This window comes from Etheostoma spectabile, chromosome 15 (genome assembly GCF_008692095.1).
Source record: "Etheostoma spectabile isolate EspeVRDwgs_2016 chromosome 15, UIUC_Espe_1.0, whole genome shotgun sequence".
Lineage (NCBI taxonomy): Eukaryota > Metazoa > Chordata > Actinopteri > Perciformes > Percidae > Etheostoma > Etheostoma spectabile.
In genome coordinates this window covers 19,567,217-19,589,514 of record NC_045747.1, presented here as the reverse complement: position 1 = coordinate 19,589,514, position 22,298 = coordinate 19,567,217, and the positions used below count along the sequence as shown (strand labels likewise).

General features: G+C 43.7%; 1 protein-coding gene across 12 annotated transcripts in view; it reads right to left on the bottom strand.

Annotated features, from left to right (window-relative positions):
* rbfox3b (RNA binding fox-1 homolog 3b) overlaps nucleotides 1–22,298 on the bottom strand; it is a 456,818-nt gene that overhangs the window by 39,650 nt on the left and 394,870 nt on the right. For 9 of the 12 annotated variants that reach the window (XM_032538181.1, XM_032538179.1, XM_032538182.1 and 6 more), the window contains one exon: nucleotides 3,570–3,872. In XM_032538181.1, the coding sequence (XP_032394072.1) occupies nucleotides 3,570–3,872 (303 nt within the window). The remainder of the gene's footprint in view (nucleotides 1–3,569; nucleotides 3,873–22,298) is intronic. The other 3 variants (XM_032538183.1, XM_032538187.1, XM_032538186.1) reach the window with 1 other exon arrangement.

Genomic DNA, 22,298 nt, shown 5'->3' with positions numbered 1-22,298 from the left:
TGCCTGTGAGGTGTTTTTAAAGATTTAGAGGTACAGACAGGGAAGAGAAGTCAGAATGTTTTGAGAGACGAACTAACACGTTGTTAGTTTGGTCTAATTTGTGGACAATGAGAAAAATATAGAACAACACCAGTGTTACTCTTTAAATGATCCAGGAGAGGATGGTTGATATTTATAATATCTTTCAAATGGGAATTTACAGTGGTGGAAAATCAGCGGTTCCTCCCACTTCCAGATAACACAGTCATCCCCTTTTTAATGGTGGCCTACATGCTGCCATCAGCACCGCCTCTGAAAGCTACACCCTGGTGGAGACTCAATCCCTTAAACGCAGCTCACGAGAGATGAGAGTGTGCGTATGTGTGAATGTTTGCATGTGCTCGCCCGTGTTTTCCGCATGCCCTTGTGTGTTGGTGTGTGTGTGTGTGTCTATGTTATCACAGTCCCCCAGAATACCCTTCGGAAAGTCTTCATGCCGCTGACACGGGCTGTGAAAAATCTGGAACGGAGTGCTGCCCCAACGCCACTGCCTTAATTTGTTATCTGAAAAGAGAATGATTACTCATGAAATTCAACCAAACCTCAGACTATTTGAAATGAGCCAGATAACGAGCTCAGTTTTTTTTTTTTTTTTTTCATCCAGCAGAGCTCCCTGGCAGCCCTCTGCTACCCTCATCTCTAAGGATTTGGAGAAAAGTTGGGGGCTGCCTCTCTTCCTCAAGTCGCCTGCTTTCAAGTCAGCTTGTTTGAACATGGCACAGAGCGAGGTCCCAGAGGTCTAGCTTTGGACAACGCCACCTTCCCAGTATAGACGGGGGACTAGTTGACACAGACAGAAACAGAGAGGCGAAGCAAAGAGAGTCCCTGCGCCTCATTAAAACATACACACTCTCCGCTCACTGCGGGGAATTCACACAGAAGCCATACATTTCACTGAATTTTCACTCTCTCTTGACTCTTTTTAAGTCTTTAAGTCGAGAAGATGTGCAGAGTAAAGCGTCTTCGTGGGGTAGAGGAGCTGAGCGCAGCAGAGTCGAGCCTAGGGAGGAGGGTGAGTGGGGGTGAGTCACAGTTAGTAGCTGATCTGCTCCCTCAATCTGTGTTTCTGCAGGGTGCCCTAATCAAAGGCACCCGGGCCCGTCTGTGGCACCCAGAGCAAACAGGCTGGGCCTGTCATTAAAGCTGGGGAACTCAGCAGTGGGCGACACTACACCAGCGGCCCCTGAGGATTAGACTCTCTGTTTACACCCCACTAATCTCATCCCTCTGTCCTCGCTCAGAAAAGATGGGTGGATTTGGGGAGAGCGTGGACACAGAGAATGGAGATGGGGGGAGGGGGGGAGCGAGGACGGTGCAAGACGGGGGAAAGTAAGGCAAGCTCTCATCTCTTCATGGCCACCATCTCTGGGCTTTCTTCACAGCGGGTGAGCAGATGAAATGAAATCAAATGCGAAATGGAGAGAGAGGAGAGAGGAGAGAGTAGAGAGAGATAGCGAGTGGAGGAGTGGTGTACGGTGTCGGAGGGGTAAGAGGAAGGAGGAGGCTGAACCTCCTGCCAAGTCTCTCCTCACTTTAAACTCTCTTGTGTGTCAGCCATTACTGTAAGTGTGGCGCATAACTGTGGAGCAGTTGGAGAGCGTCACACAAATCTTCAAATCAAACATTGCTACATTACAGGCCGATGGTAATACGCTATGCAGCGCTATGGCTCTGCTTCTGCCGTATAAGCACTTTTCTGCCGCCAAATGTCCGTAGCCGCACGGTAATTGCAAGGCTCGGAAAATCGAGTTATTAACAATGCTCTTTATGAGTGACCCATATCCCTCTCAAGAGGGCTGTGGCCTTCCCGTGACCCCTCCCAGCAGCTGTTGTCATGGTAAAGGAGAAAAGAAGGTCTGGAGGTCTTATTTCTTTCCCATCTCTGCCAGCATTATCCGTCTTTCTAGACACGTCTCTAAAGTTTGGAGCTAAGCTGTCCTCCCTTTTATCTACGTTTGCCTCTTTTGAAGGTAAATCTCAGGTCAAGCTACTTCATATCAGAGTATCAGTACACAAGAATGAAATGTATAATATATCATTTAGAAATTTGCTCAGTCCCAAGCTGCGTATCTCAGCATGCAGCATTGCCAGGGGTTTGTTTTCCACTCAGGGTGCCAATTCTTTAAACATATGCGATCTTAGGGTGAGGGGGAAAATTAGAGTAAAAAAAGAAGTATAATGAGGTCCTGGCACAGTTCTGTGTACTATGTTTAAACGAAGCTCTCAAGCATTTGCATGTTGTAACAAACATATAGCTGATTTGACTCAACATCAATTGGTTTGGGCTGACGGAGAAAGGTGCATCTTTCCTTTGGTCCTTTAACCGACCGAAAAGATGAGGAGAACAGGGCGTGTCGTCCTTTCAGAGATCCTGAATAATTCATGTCTACAGCATGTCACATCTCCTTCATGCAAATAAATAAAACAGCACAGGCTTACATGTTTTTTAAGGAAACACCAAATGGTTCTTCAGAAATGCACTTTTTTGGATTATATTTTTAGCCAAATATACCTCTTACTTCACGCACAAAGCATTGCCATGACATCAAAGTATTCTGCTGCTTATTAATGATCACCTCACTCTCACGGCGTTACTTCTACTCTCAGCCCTCACTTTTTATTAAGACTGGGCATTTTTGTGTTGGTGATGCAGAGAAGATCCAGATTTTCAACTGAAATAACAAAAATAAAATAAAAACAATGGGGTATGAAGTGGTTTGTGTATCTAGTGAGGAGAGGGGGCATACTGTAGATGTACTCCATTACACCACTGGTATAAGTGCAAAGTTTCTAAATGCAACTCTGAATAAACCTTATGAACCACAAATTACTAATTTTTATAAAACAATACATAAGGATTATATTTGCAAAGTAAGACAAATTATGTATCTTGAAGTCTCTTCCAATATTCCTTGATTAAAATCATGTATAATATTATGACGTATGCCATGTATAATTAAAAGTATAGTCATTATTAATTCATCACCATTTTAATTTTTGAAATTTTGTGTAAAATGTCATGCTATAATCTTTCCATATTAAACTGATGGCAAGATACTTATCCTCTAAACTACTTTTAACGCTGGATTTGTTGCAAATCTGTAAATCTTCGGTGTCTCTTTACAATACATATTTTATGGCACAAAACAGGAAGAGAGCTGATTTTCTTCCAACAAATGACGCTGAAGCTTTCTGGTTTGAGGCAATGGCAGACGATGGAAAGAGAGAAGGAGTGGCAGAAAAAAAGCCAACATTCCTCTGTGAAACTAAAGTCAGGGAGGGGAGACAGGTAGCAAAAAAGAATTTAGCTTTTCAGTCAAACTACTGTGAGATAAAAGCCACCAATCATGTTAACTATTGTCTCTTTTGATAATGGTAAAAACACTAAGAATCACAATTAAGCCATTTTAATTAGATTTTGAAAATTATACACATATACAGTATATCTATACACAGTATACTTTTTCTCTAGACATCATCAACGTCATGTAAAAGAAAATAAGAAAATAGTGATAATAATATATTTTTACTTGCTGACAGCGTGTTGAGAACAGTGTTTGCAGATGATGAAGAACACTGACCGGTGCGGTCGTGGTGGCGGTGATGGCGGGTGTGCTGTTGTCAGTGCCGACCGGCTCGCTGTGCGTCTGTGTGGGCGTGTAGAGAGTCATGGCGTGCTCAGGAACCCGGCTCTGCCCGCTGTAGTCCTGTGTTGGAAGCGGGTGCGGTGCCGCAAACTCTGCGGGGATGCCATTCTGTGGGGGAGGTGGGTACTGGGCTGGGGTGTACGGCTGGGCCATCGCTTCTGGGGGGTTGGTGGCCTCTTGGTTACCCTGCGAGAAACGCACAACAGGAGGCAAGTGTTAGAACTACAGTTGTGATGAAAGTGGAGCACATTGTTTGACTCGTACAAGCAGCATGAAAGCCACGCGAGTTCCCCCCGGTTCACAAGGCAACTGGGGGAGAGTTGTCCTGCAAACCAACTAAGTCAGGGGGAAACAGCCAATCATATCACATCTCAGCTTGGATCACAGAATGCCTTGATCATTGCTAATGAACACAGTTTATGTTGTAGAGCATGGCTCGCTGTTGGAGGGGCATAAGTCAGGGGGGATCTCAAATGCACTTGTGGCAAAGCACAAGAGGAAAGATCAATTAATTGATACAATTTTGATTAGGCCCTTTGATTTCAATGACAGGTCTGTTAAAGCAGCAGCTGCTCCCTCTCCGAGCTCTACTCTCCTGCTTTAAACATTACCCTGTGTCTCACTATCCCTGCCTTTGTTTCTCAGGGTTTTATTTGGAGTTTTTGTAACCGGCGCCAAAATGAGGATACTCGTCTGACTCTTTTTTTAATATACCTCTTTGAAATCTCAAATGCACCAAGGTTTATTTCTGCAGTAGCTATAGGACATAAAATGATGGCGACATAAAATGATGTTTAAAACTAGCAAAAGTATAGTTTACCTATCCGTTGAATGCTAAAAATGTGACCAAGATTCATTCATTGCAGATGTCAAGTGCCTTTTGGTACTTGACAGTTTTTAATACTAATTGGAGACACATTGTAGTTGGTATCAAAACTTAAAAAAACAAAACAAGCGCTAGTTAACTCTCGTACAACTCTTATTCATCCATATGCTCCCAGAACACACAGTATGTGGTATCTGCACCACATATGGTTTTTTAGGCTCTGCTCCTGACTTAAGTGATAGATGGCCCTTTGCAATGAAGCTCTTTCACAGACCCTTTGTTTCGTGTGGATGCTTGAGATGATGAGCTGCAGTAATAATGGACTTTTCTTGCTGGTGCACATTGTTAAACTCAGTAATAGCTGGACTACAGAAGTGCATGTCTTATTGTTGCAAAGCATCAGGCTCTGCGAATCCAGACTAATGAGCAGAACCGTGAGTGCTGCTGGAGAGGATATCCATCCCAACATTAAAAACTCAGAGGGAAAAGGTGAGACAATAACACAGAAATCCAATAACACCCCCTGCAAATAACCTCAATCAAATTTAAAGATACAGATCATGCGAGCGCAATGCATAACGCTTTCGATAAGAGAGAAAAGAGGAAAAGGCACCCAGAAGTTTATGATTGGAGAAAAACAATAACAGTAAACAGATAGAGAAGTTTCTGTCTCTTCCTTTACAAGCTGGCTGAGGATTGTGAGATAGGATATAAATGTGTTATACTATTCTTTTTTTTTGCTGCTGCTCTGGTGTTTGGCCTCGTTCTGCACACTTCCACAGAAAGCTCCATCTGGGCAGGAGGACGCTGTGGTTTTAATGAGAGAGCCGAGCATACACTATGCTGTAAATGTAGTGGAAATAATTCTACTCTGACGTGTTGGCAAACAAACCTCGGCCTAAACTGTGCTCTGCCAATTAAGGAAATGCGCCATTATCTAAATGAAAAAAGAGAGAAGCCTTGAGAGAGGAGAGGGATTGACCAGCTTCCTGCAGCCCGCTGAGCCTGGAGGCTGCAGGAGTGGACCTGACCTAATCCCCCTTCTCTTTTTTATTACACTGTATTTCTATCTCCTCTGTCTCTCCCTCAATCCATCCTCCCCCCTTTTCCCTTTCATGCTCATCTCCCCCCACCCCTTTCTTTTTATGCAGAAACTTTTTTAATCTCTACCCCTGTGCTCTACTTTTCCTCTCCCTCCAGTCATGGCATTATATAACACACTTGCATTGCGGGGCATCCTAATTCAAGGAAGCTCTTGATGTTGGCAATTTTCAACTTTAAGCGCCCATTTTAAAAAAGGAGAATGGGGTTGGTTACCTAAAAAAAAAGAAAAAAAAAAAAAAAACATGCACCTCCCGGTATGACAACTGAGAGTACGAGCAGACCCTGTGTCCTCCTTTTAACCAGCCTGAGCAAACCCATCAACATACCGGCGCTCAACAGTCCAGCAGAGACGGAAAGCTCAGCAGCTTGGAAACACAAAGGTGCTGTGCTCGACTGTACATCAAACACTGCTCGTATCATTAAGGAGATCAAAGCTTCAGTTATGTCTTTACCGTTAGTCACTGTCAGGATCGCCGCCCTTGGTCCTGATATGGTTTTTATTTTATTTTTTAATATATTTTTTAAGGATTTGCTGTGTGCGTTTACACTAATGGTTGTGATCAGAAAAAACGATCATCATATAATATATATAATACAGTTATAAGAAACCTCATTATCTTAGCTGGGTTATTCAGATTGTATTTGGAAACTGTGGCACCTGAGGCCGTTACAGCACAGACTCCTCATTAGGAGTAGAGGTCTCGATGCAGAGGCCTCCGGGAACACAACACAGGGTCATGCTGCAAGGAGGGTTACCTGTCTCAACTTCTGCCGCAGCAAATTGCACAGTCACCCTGCAACGCACTGTTTTGGCGAGGTAAATACATGCAAGCATACATTGCTGGGAGATTACTTTGTGATGCCACTGCTTTTTCTAATATATATCTCACAGTTGTGGAGACTGGGGATAAAATGATTGTCCCAGTAAGTTGTAAAATTCTGTTTTGAAGTATTATAACCCTCTGATACCCCTTCATATTCATGGATGTATCACTCAGATTGGACTTCCTGGACCAGATTTTATCTCCTCACTGGTTCCTGAAGCAACATGTCCCCACCAAAACAGTGCTACTTTGGTTTTCTGATTACTCTCTGCCATGTGCACAGGTGTTTCTTCAATTCAACCTACAATTTTGGTTGATTAATAAATCAGAATGTTGTGATCAACATGCTAAAATAACAGTGAAAGGATCAAGATGATGTTGTGTTGCATTGCGTCTTTCATAACCAGTGAATAGATATTGAAGCACAATTCAGCAAAGTGGTAAAGCAACAGTGTCACGGTAGCCAGAGACCCAAATTTGCTCTCAACGATTGAGGCATTCTCAGAACGCATCAGCTAACAATTTAGCCTCTGGGGACAACGACCAATATTTCAGGGGTTCCGGTGTAGCCAGCGGATAGCCAGGCCAAGACTTCCTCTTCCGCACACTGGGTCCAATTAACAAGCTGAGACGTGAGAATGGAGTTTGAGATAAGGGATAACTAACCTCTATGAACATACTGTAGATAAAAAAAGAAAAGAAAAAGGTGACTCGTCCACCGATGGGTTTGGAGATTGCATTTCTTCCAATGAGTTCCGCCTCCACGATGTGTGTACACTGTATTTGCATGCCACCTATAAGCCTGTTCAAACTTGGTGGGTCAATACTACCTGGAGTACAAACGGAAATCGGAATGCTTCCGATAACTAAATCCTGTCCCGTTTCCTACAGATTTGGCATTTACATGCAGATATCTGTTTGTAGAGATAACTATTTAGTTCTGAGTTGGAGAGAAAAAAACAACAGAGAGGCTGAGATGTGTAGGTGTCAGATAGACGGTCAAAAACTGTGTTCATCAAACCATCAAACAATCATCAAACCAGGTTCCTTTGTTAATGTTTAATGTCATATCCCATATACGATCAAACCAGGGTAAGATTTAAACTCAAAACACTAATGTGCATGTAAACCATCACACTGTGAGAATGTAGACTTGGACTGTGGCATTGATCAGCAAGTGGCGTTGAATATATTCTCAGCTTGTATACAGCCATGGTGTGATAAAATAAAAAAATCCAACCAAACCCAATTTCTCTTGGCTGCTTTATTCTGTCTGCTATTTCTGATGAGCAAGTTGTAAGAGAGCTTTTGCTTTCAGTTTCTTGTCTGCTCAAGCTATTTATTTGACAGTTCCTTGGTTTTGGGGAATCTGTGAGTTAGTATACTAGCAGTGCTGGACACTGTTTCTTCTTCATGCATTTGTCATGACATGTTCTTGTAAACTTGTTAAACCGTGAGTGTGTAAAATCTCTATGCTCGGGTCAGACATCTGAATACTCACAAGGCATACAGGCCGGTGCATCTGTGTCAGGTCTGTTGCAACTTGAGCCTTAAACAAGTGCAAAGGACTGAGACGGAGCCGAGTGACATACAAACAGGATAACAGCCTGGAGGGCAGTATTGGAGAAACGAAAACTACTTAAGCGTTGTAGCATCATGTCGTTGCTGTTTCAAAAAGCAGCAAGGCAAAAGCAAGGAGGCGGAGAGTACAGGCCTCATTAGTGAACACACAAAGTAACACTGGCTCTCGTATGATCTTCCCCTTCCTCTGATGTTTGTGACAATCGAGTTATTCAACTGGAAATGAACTGGGAGAAGAAAAAAGAGCCTGTGCAAATCAGTGGAGTTGTGCTCGTCCCAGTGCGACCACGCGCCCTCTTCGCTGGGGCTGACTCGCCGTCGTCAAGATAATCCATGCTGCCTAATAAAAAGCCCTTCATGGCAAACCAGTCAAGTCCACAGCACATCTCATTCCACTGTAAGAGATTGCTGTTCATAATGGCTGCGAACGGGCCATACGATTAGATTTGGACCCTGGGCGGGTGTTTCTCTACCTGCAGGCCTGTTTTGGGGAAAAGAGCAGGTCCCTTTGCGGCACTTTAATGCCCCCCTTACATGGCCTGCTGCCATGAGCAGCCTAAACCTTGTCTCCACGGGCACAAACGGTGAAGAATAAAAGCAACCAGAGAGAGCAGCTTTTATTGATCTCCCATCCTTTTCATTCCTCTTTTCCTCCTTCCCTCCATCTCTCCTTTCACCCTTTCTACTCCTATTACTGAAGAGCACAATAAAAAACACTATCTCTAATCTTAAGCACTCTCCTTGTGTAAAATTGGATTGGACACCCTTACTTAAGGAGATCACTTTTAGAGCAGAGTTTTTGTTTTTACAGTCGGCGTCAGGAGCCAGAGAGGTCAAGAAAGGCCTTGTGGCGATGCCCACTGCTGAGGCTGGCAGTCTGAGAGAAACCCCCAGCATACAGTATTCAAAAAGAAAGACAGAGGCTTTTACTGGTGCTAGCCCCCGTGCACATGGCCAAAGCTATAATCCATCTCAGCAGGTACGTCTTGGCTGCTTTCCAGCGATTCGGTGATCCTCTTTAGCAGTGCTGAGAGGGACGGTGTTGAGAGGCCAAGTGGAGATGGGCTGTGCAAATACAAGAGCTGTTAGGAGGAACTCATATCGGCAGAGTGCTGCACTGACTCATACGTGCGACGGAGGGTCAAAGAGCCACGCAAAGGCAAAATACAGCAGGCGACTAATTGCGCTGCATTAAATCCGGAGGGAAATCACTCAAATGGGAGCGGGCTGATCAATCTCAGCGATCTCTGCCGTGATGGAGTGGGCAGCTTTATGGCTTCGGCTCAGTCACACGCAGCTTGGATCATTTTTCAGAGAAGGTCTTTCTACTTTACACCTTTCCTACTGTGTGACACATACAGTCTCAGGCAAGGAGCGTTCCTCCTGATTCTATACACTAAGCAATTCAAACTGATTTATGAACAGCTCTGCAGCGTTCTTGCATAATCCAAACCGCATGAATAGTTCAATGTTGACTTAACATAAAGCATCGCTGTCTCGTTCTTCCACGGAATATGTACACAAGCTACTTGCTTTGCCAGATTACAGATGACACAACATTTTCTAAGTGGATCTTAAGCTTTTTAGTGCACTAAAATTGTCATCTCATCTGCCGCATTGTGCACTGGGCGTTCCTCTCGGAAACAACGCTCATTCGGTTTTAATCCTGACAGTGGCAAACTTGTGACAAATCTCGCTGGGCCGCCACAGAATAAGCTGCGCAGAGTTTACGGTGAAAAGTGTAACGCGGCTGACCGGAGGCCAACGGGCGGCAATCAGTTGACGCAACACAAACGAAACACGGAGTGCTTTCCAGCCAGCTGCATGAAAGCCTCTTGTTGTCCCCGGCTCTGCAAGCTGATGCTCCGTTAATTGTACCCCGCACACAGACAGTAAGGCAGGCGGGCGGAAAAGACGGCCTGAGATGATTTCCACTGGCAACTGGCATTCATTTTGTCTTGAAGGCGCATAAATAAAGGCTGTCTAGCCGGGTCCGTTTTAATTAGGCAAGCCACATAATCTTACTCCAAGTCTCTCTGTTAACACTCACCAGAGGCTGCAGCGTGTGTTAATTACAACCACATGCCAACCAGTGAATCAAAGGTGAGCCAGAAAAGAGAAACTCAGAAGAGGTAAACAACAACAACAAAACACCTTCAGCTGAGCTTCTCATGAGGAGGTACATATTTGGTGCAGCGGCTATTCCCCTCCCCCCAGTCAACCAATTACAGCACCATGTCGGCAAAGAAAGAGAGAGAGGGGCAGAGCGGGGAGATGTGGAGAAGCAGCCCAATTTGATGCAGATTCACAACACTCCCCCACCTAAAAAAAACACTAAAAAAAAACACTACAGGTTTATGATTTCAAATAGGCTGGGGAGAGGGTTATTGTTTTGTCTCACATTTCCTCCCTTGCAAACTCCCGTCTTTCCATTTTTCCACCTCATTTGTGGAAAAGTCAATTCATGGAAATAAACACTCAGTGTCTTCGCTCCACGTCCGAGTCAATTTCGATTTTGAGCATGCTTCTGCCGCTCTTTTCCAAGAGGCTTAACCGCTTTCACACATGTCACATATGTTTCATCGCCGTTAACGTGATCTTTCCTCGTTATTGGGAGCACTTATTTGCTCCACGGCCTTTGGATGGAGGTATTAGAAAGGGAGTTCATTTTCCCCAATCCCTTGCTGATTTCTTCATTATGTTGCAAGCGAGGCGCTGCACACGGAGCCTCGCACCGAGACGGGACTGCTCTTAGCGGTGCGACTGTGAGTGTTCAAATACCTCAGAGACGCCGGGGCGCCACTTAATAAACAGAGTCGACAGAGGATCACTTTGAACTCCGGTGACATGTAATGAACCTGTCTGCCTCAGCCACAGCTCCGTCTGGGCTCAGACTGCGCATGGTAAAAACGCAGATAAATAAATAAGCAACAACACATCCAAATAAGCCTAGAGGCCCTGTGAAAAAGCCATCAGTTACACATGGTTAGACTCATAGCATTTTGCCAACGCCATAAGAGGAGATAATTGTCTGTTTCAGTGCTGTTGCCTCTTTTGTTGCATAACAGATATTTACACCGGGGACTAATTACTCAAACTGGGTGTCAAAATTTGGATTAACTTGTGGGATGCATCCACTTTAGTGTTTAGACTCATTCATTAGCCAGCACAGACACTGTGCTGCTATGACCCCATCAAAAACACACTAAATAACTTTTTAATTTACTTTTCACCTCGTTCCCATTTTTTTCTCATTCTTCTAAAGTTGTCTGAACAAAGTGATATTGACATATATTCTATTAGAAATCCTCCAAACTGAACGACTTCTATGAGATTGCTATTGATCACTAAGATAAAGACCTGGATGAAATGAAAACCGATAACTGAACTGTGGGATGTTCTGGCATTCTGGTCATATAAACCCGTAAATCAATTCCACAGCGGCGTCATGCCAGTGCACTGTGCTTCGGAATACAGATGAGTCTTTTGAAATTCTGCAGGGGACAAAAATGCCAACATTTGTTTTAGAATCAGCTGATTGTCATGTTAATTCACTCTTTTTTCTTCTTCTTCATATTCGCATGCTGGGATTATGATACAGGGGCCAGAGGTCCTCATGGGGACAAAATGCCATTACTTAAGCATGCAGGAATCTCGACATGACATTCCTTGACCGCTGTGACAATGGCAAACATATGCAAATGAAGGAGAGTGCCACTCTCATTATGACCCTGTCACAGAGACTCTGACACCTCCCACTGGACCCCGAGCATGTTAGAAAAAGAGGAAAACGACAGAAAAACGGAGAAGGAGCCACAAAAATGACCAAATTCTGCGAGAACAAGTGCGACATTGTTTGTATATGTTATCTTTACCTTTCTTCATGCTCTCTGCTCTCCTATGACCCCCTTTTGAGATGTATTCCATTGGCCTATTTGCCTCAATGAATTTTTTTCTTTCTTTGCAGTGGAAAAAAGAACAGGTTTGCATGTGCCGGATTCTTTGAAGTGAAAATGCAGACTACTCCCCGCTGTAGCCAAAGCTCATCTAATCAGGGGCTAATTCCAGTTATTAAGATTTGAGAGATAACTTTGATTCATCACAGTCCATCTACCCCTATCGGTTAATCACTGTCGCGCTAAGCTCTTTTTTAGTCATCCTTTTGTTTCCACTCCCTCTGGCACGCACAGAGGGGCAATAAGAGAGATAGAAGAGAAGGAAAGGGAGAAGATATTAACAATATTAATGACCCGTGATTCTCGTCTCCTTAATGAGAAGGGTTATTAACTGTGATTATCCATGATGAAATGGTGGTAATTCTTGAAAGCTTGAGAAAACTTGTACAATCGCTTGTCTGCTGATTTGTTCCTGTGATGTTTAAGAAAGAAGAAGGTGAGTGCGGTGAGAAAGAGAATTTTGAGGATAAACAGGCAGGGGAAACCTGGGGAAACAGAGATGCTCGCAGCAGGAAGCTGGGAGGGAATTTGTCTTTATTATTTATTATTTTATTTTTTTAAAGGGCGGCTCAGGCAACTGTCTCCAGTCCCAGTGCTGCTGCATTTCAGACAGTTAAAATCTGTCTTCTTCACAAAGATGAATCCAAACTCTGAAGTGTTTTCTAGCTCCAGCTTGAAACCCTTGGCGCCGCGTCACCTCTCACTTCCTTCGCTTCCTGTCCTGATTCCTGTCCCGGTGGCTAACGAGTGGGCCAGGGTACGCACCCGGTCACCCATCTGCTGGTTGACACTGCTGAATGGCTGTTTCAACACCTATCCTGTTCTTGCCAGATCCCTGATACAGCATTTCCACCACTATCCCTTTTTTCGTTCCAATTATAGAAAGTTGCATGCTTGTGGAGTCCCTGTCGGCTCCATATGATTCCCTCAACGGAGAGGAGGGTGGGGTGGGGAAGATGGGGGGGTGGTGCTGTCTGGTGAATCATTGATGTGCAGTCAGACTGTTTCATTGCAGATCTGTGTGTGTGTGTGTGTGTGTGTGTATGGTGGAAGAAGGAGGTTACCAGCAGACAGATAACAATCCTGAATTATGCATGTCTGTCCCTTGTGAGGAGTGGGGGGGCAGACAGGGATGAGCCACTCTCTTATCCCCGGGGACAAATTTGGATAGAAAAGAGCTACGTGGGGAAAAGTCGGGACCACCGTGAGCGCTACCTGACCGCTTCAGACAACCTCTCTTCAGCTCCACAATCTATGATGGCTGACAACTGCAGACGCTCCACTCGCTGACACGCAGGAAGTCAGTTAATGAAACAGCCTCGTTATGAAGCCTGATGCTTGGTGATAATGCTAATGGGCCGGGATGTGGCACATTTTCCAACTTATTTGTTAGCAGTTTCTTTTTAAAAGCATCTCTGGGAATATAAGCCTGGACCACGCGAAACACTATCACCGTCCTAAAATTACACTGTATCACAGAAACACCTGCTGGGCCCATTCGAGATAATAATCCCATTTCTACATGCCAGTACAACTCCCAGACGGGAGAAATTGGATTGTTTGCATTACTGACCTGTGGAGCAAGGCAGTCAGGGAAAAGCAACAGCCTTGAGGCTTTATTAGATTCAATCGTTCTTTCATAAACAAAACCTTACTTTTCAAAAAGGATAAGAAAAAAAAAATCTACTAAATGTGGGTAGGCCAGCACTTTGTGGACACACTCCATTTATTTTCTCCAATTAAATCTCTTTAATTGGATTGAGGGCCGGCACCTGGTTTACACTCTGTCAACCACGCAATCCACAATAATTGATGCCAGAGCCGCGTATGTATGTGTATGTGTGTGGGATGGGGGAGGGATTTAAAGCATGTCTCACTACTCCACAATGTCGCTGTGATCAATTTATCAATGGCCGCCTCGCTGTCCACCAGCGTCCACTGCACTGAGATGGGAAATGCCTCAACAATTTGGTGTGCAAGCCAACATGCTGCCACACAAACACACAAGCTGTGGTGGACGAAACAGTCACATCCTCTATGAAAGCAATACTACAATTAAAACAAGTATATCATCATCATCAAGATAATAGTAGATTCTACAGAAACAAGTATATTGTGGACAAGTGGCCCCTTTAAATTTTCAATTTCTATTACTGAGGCATTACTGGGCAGTTAAATATATTACAATGGATCATATTGTATGCTGATGATGTTTTTGGGTTGTGTCTGAAATCACTTTACTGTATTGTGAGGTCAATATGTCTACTGTTTTCCCAATGTTTCTTGAGAATTAGCATTCCCTTTGATGTGCCCAAATGAATGCAACAATGTATTGTTGAAAGTAGTGCACAATCTATGGTCATTAACTGAGAAGTAAGTGATTATATTCATCTTCTGGCATGCTATACAGTGCCTGTAAAATATATTCATTACCCTACAACTTTGAATCAAACTGAAAAGATATCTAAATTACATATATACTTGAAAATACTTTATTTAGACACTGTATATTCCTGTACATAGAAGCCCTGTATAATGTGCAGTAAATAGTAAATTAATGAATTATTTTTGTACACAGCACTGATCTGCAGCTGTTAAATACATGTACAGAAGTGAAGTAAAAGCCAACGGTTCCCCTCTTAAATGTAATGTATTAGAAGTATAAAGTAGTATAAAATGGAAATACAAAAAATATAGTACAAGTACCTTAAAATTGTAGTTAAGGCCAGTACTTGTCGCAATGAACCAGTTTACTTTCCACCTTTACACTAGGAAGAAAAACACATCTTCACATATATGTTCATTTAAAGGTTCAGACACATGCTAATCCTGCAGATTTACATACGTAGTTGCGACCGCTAATACATAGGTGAATGCGTACACCTAGAGAACCTGGATCCACTCCTGAATACAAATGCTCACGCAGAATACAAATGGTGTGCGCCCACACGTGGAAGGTACGCAGAGATACAAATCCAAGAGATGCATCACGGTGCGCTGACAGCACCTTTAAGACACTTTGAGAAACACCCGGCTCCTGAATACCGAGCTCCGCCACCATACAAATGCAGAGAGGCAGAGACAGAGCGAGAGGGAGGCCAAGGGAGACCCGACACAGTAAATAAAAATACAATTTCCTCCAGTGACATGCCCATTCTGTTGGAAGCCTGACTCTAATTATTCTAAGCACTTTGAGGGATGGCTTTCCACTGCATTAATCTACACATCCCACTAGCCCATCCACAGTCAATGCACTTTTAACTACCTAAGGACGCCCCGAAACTCTGCTTAAAACCTCGGGAGGAGGAGATTGACTTTGTACAGTGATGGGGTAAAGTGCTTTGCCTGAGTGAATCCTTCTCTAAATCTCACAGCACAACACCATGCAACAATTTTCATTTTCAATTTCAAATAGCGCATCTCTCCTCCCCCAAAAAAAGATCAGATAGGTAAAGTGATTTCTCATTACAGGGCTTAAGTGTGTGCGTGTGTGTGTTTGTGTGTATGTGTATGTGAGAGAGAGAGTGCGCACGTTTGTTTTCCTCTCGGCAGAAAAAACACTTGTGACTCGTTTGGAACCGAGATGAATCGATAAATCACCTGGGACCATTGATTAATCGATGAGCCTATCAATACTAGCTGGATGAGACTCCTCCCACTGCGAGAGGCCATCTTTGGTAAGGATATGTCGGGCAAATGGGCTTTTAACGTAAGAGCTCATTCCATTTGTGCTGAGTGCAAGATTGATACTGTGTGTTGTTTGCATGTTGACACAAGCTGTAATAGTGATACACAGCAGGTCCCATGCTTTACATGTAAAATAATCAGGGCATGCGCGCACACACACACACACACACACACACACACACACACGTCCTGTTTATCAAAATCTAAACAAGATCAAACCATCTTTGAAACAGCTCTGATCAAGGCTTTGCTGCACTGCAATAACTACTCTTTATAAACATCTGCCCCCTCGACGGAGAGAGAAAAAGGAGGGATACAGAACTAGAGAGACGGAAGCAGAGATCTATCCTTATTAATTACCACTTGTTTTTTTAAAGTAAAAAGTTTGTAGTAACGGAGCTTCCAGCGGCTCTTCCCGCCCCCCCTCCCCCGAACAGAAACAGAGGCCAAACTGCACAGCACATTATGAAGAGAGTGACATTTGGATGTGAACCGTGGGGCGGCTTCTCTCTGTATTCAATATGCTCAAGACAAAACGCAGAGTAGGGATGAGGCGGCAATAACAAGTAGCAATGTTTCTGTTAAGATAAGGCTGGTGGTGATATTCTTCAGATCTTTCACAGTCAGCAAAATCCTTGAAAAGAACAAACCAACAATGAATTGATCGTACTTACAAGTATTGTCACACCGCATTGGGCAGCATGTTCCTTCATTACACACACACACACACACACACACACACACACACACACACACACACACACACACACACACACACACACACACACACACACACACATTAATACAGAGTTTTGACTCATTCCAGCATATATCGTCCTGCTGCCCCAAATACTACCTAGAGCTCCAAATGTGAATTAATCCACTGCTGAAAATAGTCCCCAACAAATGCACCGTTTGCTCCCGTTTGACTAAAATTCACTTAACACTACAGTGGCCAGCTGTTTTAGGAAATTACTGAACCTTTTACAAGAATTAAACTGAGCCGTTTTGAAAGATTTACGTCTTCTTGGCTTGGGGCATAGTGCCACAGACAGGGTAGGGAAGTATAAGACGAGCTAACACATTGCTGGCTCTGGTCTTTTCATGGAATTTGTAGACAAAGGAAATATAGAATACCACCAGCCTAATCCTTAAATTTAGACCAAGAAAAAACTGATTATTTACGATGGAAACCCATTTTGAATTGCTATATGCGTCACATCACACCTCATTCAAATGCATTTCATTAACTGTAGAATACCTAAAATCCAGTATTCAGTCAGAGGGATACATTAGTTATCAGAGGTAGCAGAAACCTGGAATTTCTTCTGCCGAATATAATTCTGCACACTTGCTGCAAGCGTAAAGTGTTGGCAGGTAAATTAACTTCCCTCTAAGTTACCATCTCCAACCTACGTGCCCTTCAGCCAAGCACTTATCCCCTAACTGAGCTGCTTGGTTGCCATCAGCAGAAAAGTGAGACTGAGAGTTAACATGCTGTGAGAGAGCACTGCAGGGTAAGGCCTGAAAAGGAGGTTGCATACTCAGCAAACACTCGTGGAATTGAAAGGGAAAAGTAACGAATGAATAAACAAGCAACCAAACTAAAGTAAGAACAAAGTTTTCCTGTTTTTATTTAGAGGGAAATCACTACAGCTGAGGACCCAACGTGAGGAATTTGTTTGAAAAACTATGGGGATTCCAAACAATGATTTACATTATGAAAAACAAATAGGCATCGTTTTTTTATTCAGGCACCTAATGAAGGATTTGAGACTTTAAAGATGCTGTAAATCTAAAAATGAGCAAGTTGCAAAAGGAAATAATGCTGTCAAAGACACGAATGAGCTTATGTGAATTCTGTAGCAGCATGAAAAACAATGTGACAATGCAAATAAATGACATGCAACTGAAGAGAAGGAAATAAAATGAAAGTGGTCAAACTGGCCGCAAGATGTTTTCTTTCTGCTGGGAGCCTGCTGCTCTCATGGCACAGTCCGACTGTCCCCGTCTGGTCCTAATGATGGACGAGTGATAAATGGTTGCGCACGAGTTGGTCTGTGTGTTTGCATTTATGTGCCCGTGTCATTCTAGAACAATTGGTGTGAAAGCCCAGGTGGAATATCAGAATAATCAAGTGTTTTCTGAAACCACCCAGTCAATAAAAGAGATGAAACCAGTGAAGAAAAACAGAAACAGTTCAAGTAGGCTTGAAGCTTCTAACAGCAAAGTGACTGAACCCACTAATTTAATCTAAATGCTTATAACAGACAGACCCAAAATGAACCGTTAAACTGTGGGAGAGCACATGAAAATGTAAAAAAATATTATAGATATTCCCATAGTCAAATGGAGAAATTAAAAAGAAAAGGTCACATTACCAGATGGTAATACTAAAACACTAATGCTGTTTGTATACTGCAAGTTTCAAGCTGCAGCCATAGGAGGGCCACTTTTGTCAAGTAACCATTAATGAGGAAGGTACTTATTTAAATCAATAAGAAACACAAGCTTTTGTCCAATCATAAGCACTTTGAAAAAACATTTATACCTCGCTACAGCTGCACATAATCCTCAAAAATCTGATAGGAGACCTGGCTCAATCTGCATCAGGATCGAAATAAATGTACAACACGGTGACAGACAGGTGACAATTATATATTTACCGTTTGCTTTTAATCCCAAAAAAGTGCAGTAGCTCATGAGAACGGTGTGAAAATGTTAAGTAATCATTTAAAAATCTTGCATCCACACCAAAAACTAATTACTTAAGTTTCTGGCCCATGTCCCAACTTACAGCAACTGTCACTGGTGGAAGAAGGAGGAGGAGGAGGAGGAGGAGGAGGAGGACGACACCTTATTCTGCTGGCTAACAACCGCATTAGCCAACAAATTGGACCAAAACTCCTCCTTGGCAGAGTTCACAACTTGGCCCTTATTCATTTAATTGGAACACGCGTTTTGTTCCAAATGCAATGAGCTTGCATCATATGAGCCCACCTGGTGACATCAAGTGCAAAAATCAGCCGCATACAGCGGCGTAACCCGAGTACACAGACGTGCATGTGTGTCTGTATGTGCTGAGGCTCTAAATACAGTGCTACCATGTGGCAGGTGACACAATGGAAACAGATTGCCATGGTTTCTCTGCAGCTTTCCATCACATCGCAGCAGATAGAGGGAACGTGCAGGCCTAAGGGTCAGCGCTGTGGCTGCCTGCAGACACAAGGCACGGGGCCCGGCCATTACAGTTAGCTAATTGGAGTTTTCCTCTGGGTCAGGCTAGCCATCTGTGGTGCCTTTACCAGCAAAGACCCCCACTCGACCTCCCCCCGCATCATTTTTAACACTATGTCACCGCTTGACATGACTTCCTTTCTCTGTTTCCCCCTTTAAGGATGGAGAGGTGGGGGGGATTAAGGAAAGAAAGTGATCTCACTCCACTGCAGCTGCTTAATAGGAAAAGTCTCTGTCTCCTCTGTGCCCCATTCATCATGTCAAATGGTAATATCTTTAAAGGTCAGGCCGAGTCATAAAGAAAAAAAAGAGCCTTGGCTAAACTTTCCCTGGAATTTCGAGAGGTCTAATCACCAATCACCAAATCTGAAGTTTGTCTTTTGATTGGCTGAATTCAAAGTGAATCGTTTAAAAAAAAAAAAGGGACATTCAGAAGACCGGTGGCCAGCTAATTTTTTTACATAGTGAGATGAAGGGAAATCCCTGTATGGAATGGAACCAGCATGACAAAAAAGAGAGGAAAAGTAGAGGCGGGGAAAAAAATATGAAGAAAAAAAAATACTGCGGTTGCATGATTTATCAAGCTGAGATTGCAGCAGGGTGCACAAAAAAAGGGAGCGTTAAAAACTAGATTAAATAGAAGACGAAATGGTGTTGGGAAATAAAAGAGAGGCAGAGGAGCTAAAGACTGCTACTGTCTGACAAGTGTCACACTTGCGCTTCGATCCAGCCTTCCTCCTGCGCTAATGACTGTCAACACGACAAGCAGGGCCGTCTGAAGGGGGAGAAAATTACTCGCTGAAAAGCAATTGACTGACCCCCATCATTTCTCAGCGAACCAGTGACCTGTGAATATTTCATTATGGGGAAAGTCGTGAGGCCCATATAAATGTGTGCACCGGGGGTGGGGGGGAAGGGGGTGTTGATCTGCCAAGCTGTGCCGTCCCGTCCCGAGCCGAGCCGGAGAGGGAAACTGTGGGCAGACCTGCCTGCCTTGTAGCCTTTTTACTGCTCCTACAATGCATACTTTAGCCAGAGAAAGAGAAGAAATGAAAGGCCTGCGTTACCGTTTTGGAGAAATGTTGTTCAGCAGCCCGCAGTAAGAGCTAATGTAGATAGAGTGGGAGTGCATCTAGATGACAGAGGTGCTTCTTTACCAAAGTCTGAAGAGAAGAGAGGGGATTTGAGGTGGGAGAGAATGAAAGTTGAGAACAAAAAAAAAAAAAAACTGAGATGTTTTGTAGGTGTGGGTCAAAGCAAGCCATTCTTTTACCCTTTGCGCGACATTCGTCTTACATCGAGAAAACATCAGAGGCCTCGGAATCGAGAGGGGCAGGAAGAGAAAGAGAAGACGAGAAAGATGAAAGAAAATCAATCCCTTGGCAAGCCTGATTGATCGGTGGAGTTTTGGACAATTTCATCAGAAGACTCCACTAACCAGAGATGACACGACCCATATTGGAAGGAGAACGCATTGTGGAGATTAATACTGGCATTAGAGGCATCAGGTCGGATAAACGCGGGCTCTGGCAGTAAATACACTGGGCCAGCGTGCCCCATCCATGACGACTTAATGCTGGAGAAATCCTCGCAACCCACACTTTACTTTTCAAACTTGGACTGGACGGGATAATTGAGTCAATTAGGAGCACCTTAATCCATGGAAGGGATCTTCAAAAGAAAAATATACAGTCAAGGTTTGGGTTTGGTTATATAAGGATATAAATAAAGAGAGCTCGGAGATTGTCTCTGTTTATCCAACGATGGAGGCAAAGAGCAAAAGGATTATATCTGATCTCATCCAGGAACCTCGTGTTACATATTAACTTCTACCCTTGACTGTTTTAGGAAAACTTTAATTCATCATTTTTGTGGGGAATCACACTGTTTTAGAATTACTTTGTGACAGTTAAGTATCCGCCAATATTGAGGGAGTTATGTTCAATCTATGGCCCAACCAGCACTGACATGATATCAGGAATGGATTTGATTAGATAAGAGCAGGAGAACGGGGTATAATATGGTTTTCCGGTCATTCTGACATTCCTCTTTTTTTCACCATTCTTCTAAGCTTCAAAGACGGGAGGCGAAAGAAAGTCAATAAGCGCACCACGATCTAAAATTTCCACAGAACCCACCTCAGTTAAAAGCAAGTTCTCCGCTCCACACCGTGTATGTCAAACCAATGGAGGGTGGAAATGGACAGGGTGAACTAGGGGGAAGTGCAGAGGGACAGAGGGAATACTGCTGATCGAGCACATTGGGCAAGAAAGCATGAACTACTACATTACAGGGGGAAAAGGACAAAAGCAGCCACCAGGGCCTGATCATGTAGGCCTGACAGGGAGGCAGGGGGTGGAAGTAATCGAGGGTCACACAGGCCAGATGACTGATCGGGGGGACGGCGGGCAAAGTAACAATTTTTGCAGATGGTAAATATTTCAACAGTGCTTGGTTGTGTGGCACAGGTCAAGCAAGCTCCATTTTAAAAACACAATAGACAGACACCTTTAATAAAACATCCCTCATAGCCACACATACCAGCAACATCACACACACACACACACACACAAACTATGACTGCGCTTTTTTTCTTACAGTAATGGTCTAATTTCCTCGGTTGCAGCCAGAGGAAGTTGCTTTTAAAAAAGGGATGAAATTCAGGTCTGTGCTCACACAAGTAAAGCAAGTGGGGAACGTGACCGTGACTGTCAGTGACATTTTGCAATGATCCACATTTCACACATTTCAATGCAACAAAAGAAAAGACCTCCTCATCCTCTGTCTCATATCTGGTTTAAAAGCAAAGCCTTAAAGAGCATGTAGGATTCTTTCTTCCCTCTCTAAGTGCACTGCTGATGAGGGGGGAGGGAAAAAAGTGAAATAAAAAAATCCTTGCTTCCAGCTCATCGGACTGGCATCTCTCCAGAAGTGTCCCGCTGATATACAACGCCAGTGCCGGTGTGACAGCGCACATGGATTTCATCCATGTATTGCTGGCTGAACATCACTTGCAATAGCTCCTGCGGACACATCCAACTCCAACCACTTTGTGGACAACCCAGGATGCTCCTGTTCTCTTTGTCCGTCAGATGAGGGGTTGGGAAAGCAACATTCCCCCGTGTGCTCCCCATCCTTACTTTGTCTGTGATAATGCAGCTGAAGGGGAGGAAGGTGGGTTGTCATAGTGTCAGAGATGGGATTGGCCTCTCTTCCTCCGTTTTACATTACTGCATGTGTGCAGGAAAGTTGATTAAAGCCTGGGCACAGAATTGAACTCCTCACCTGCTCTTTGCGTTTCATCACTGTTGGGGCGGGGGAGCATGGAGCGGGGCCTCCTGCTGCCCTGCTTTGCTATGCTCGTGTATGCATTGAGATTACCATGACCATGACCGCT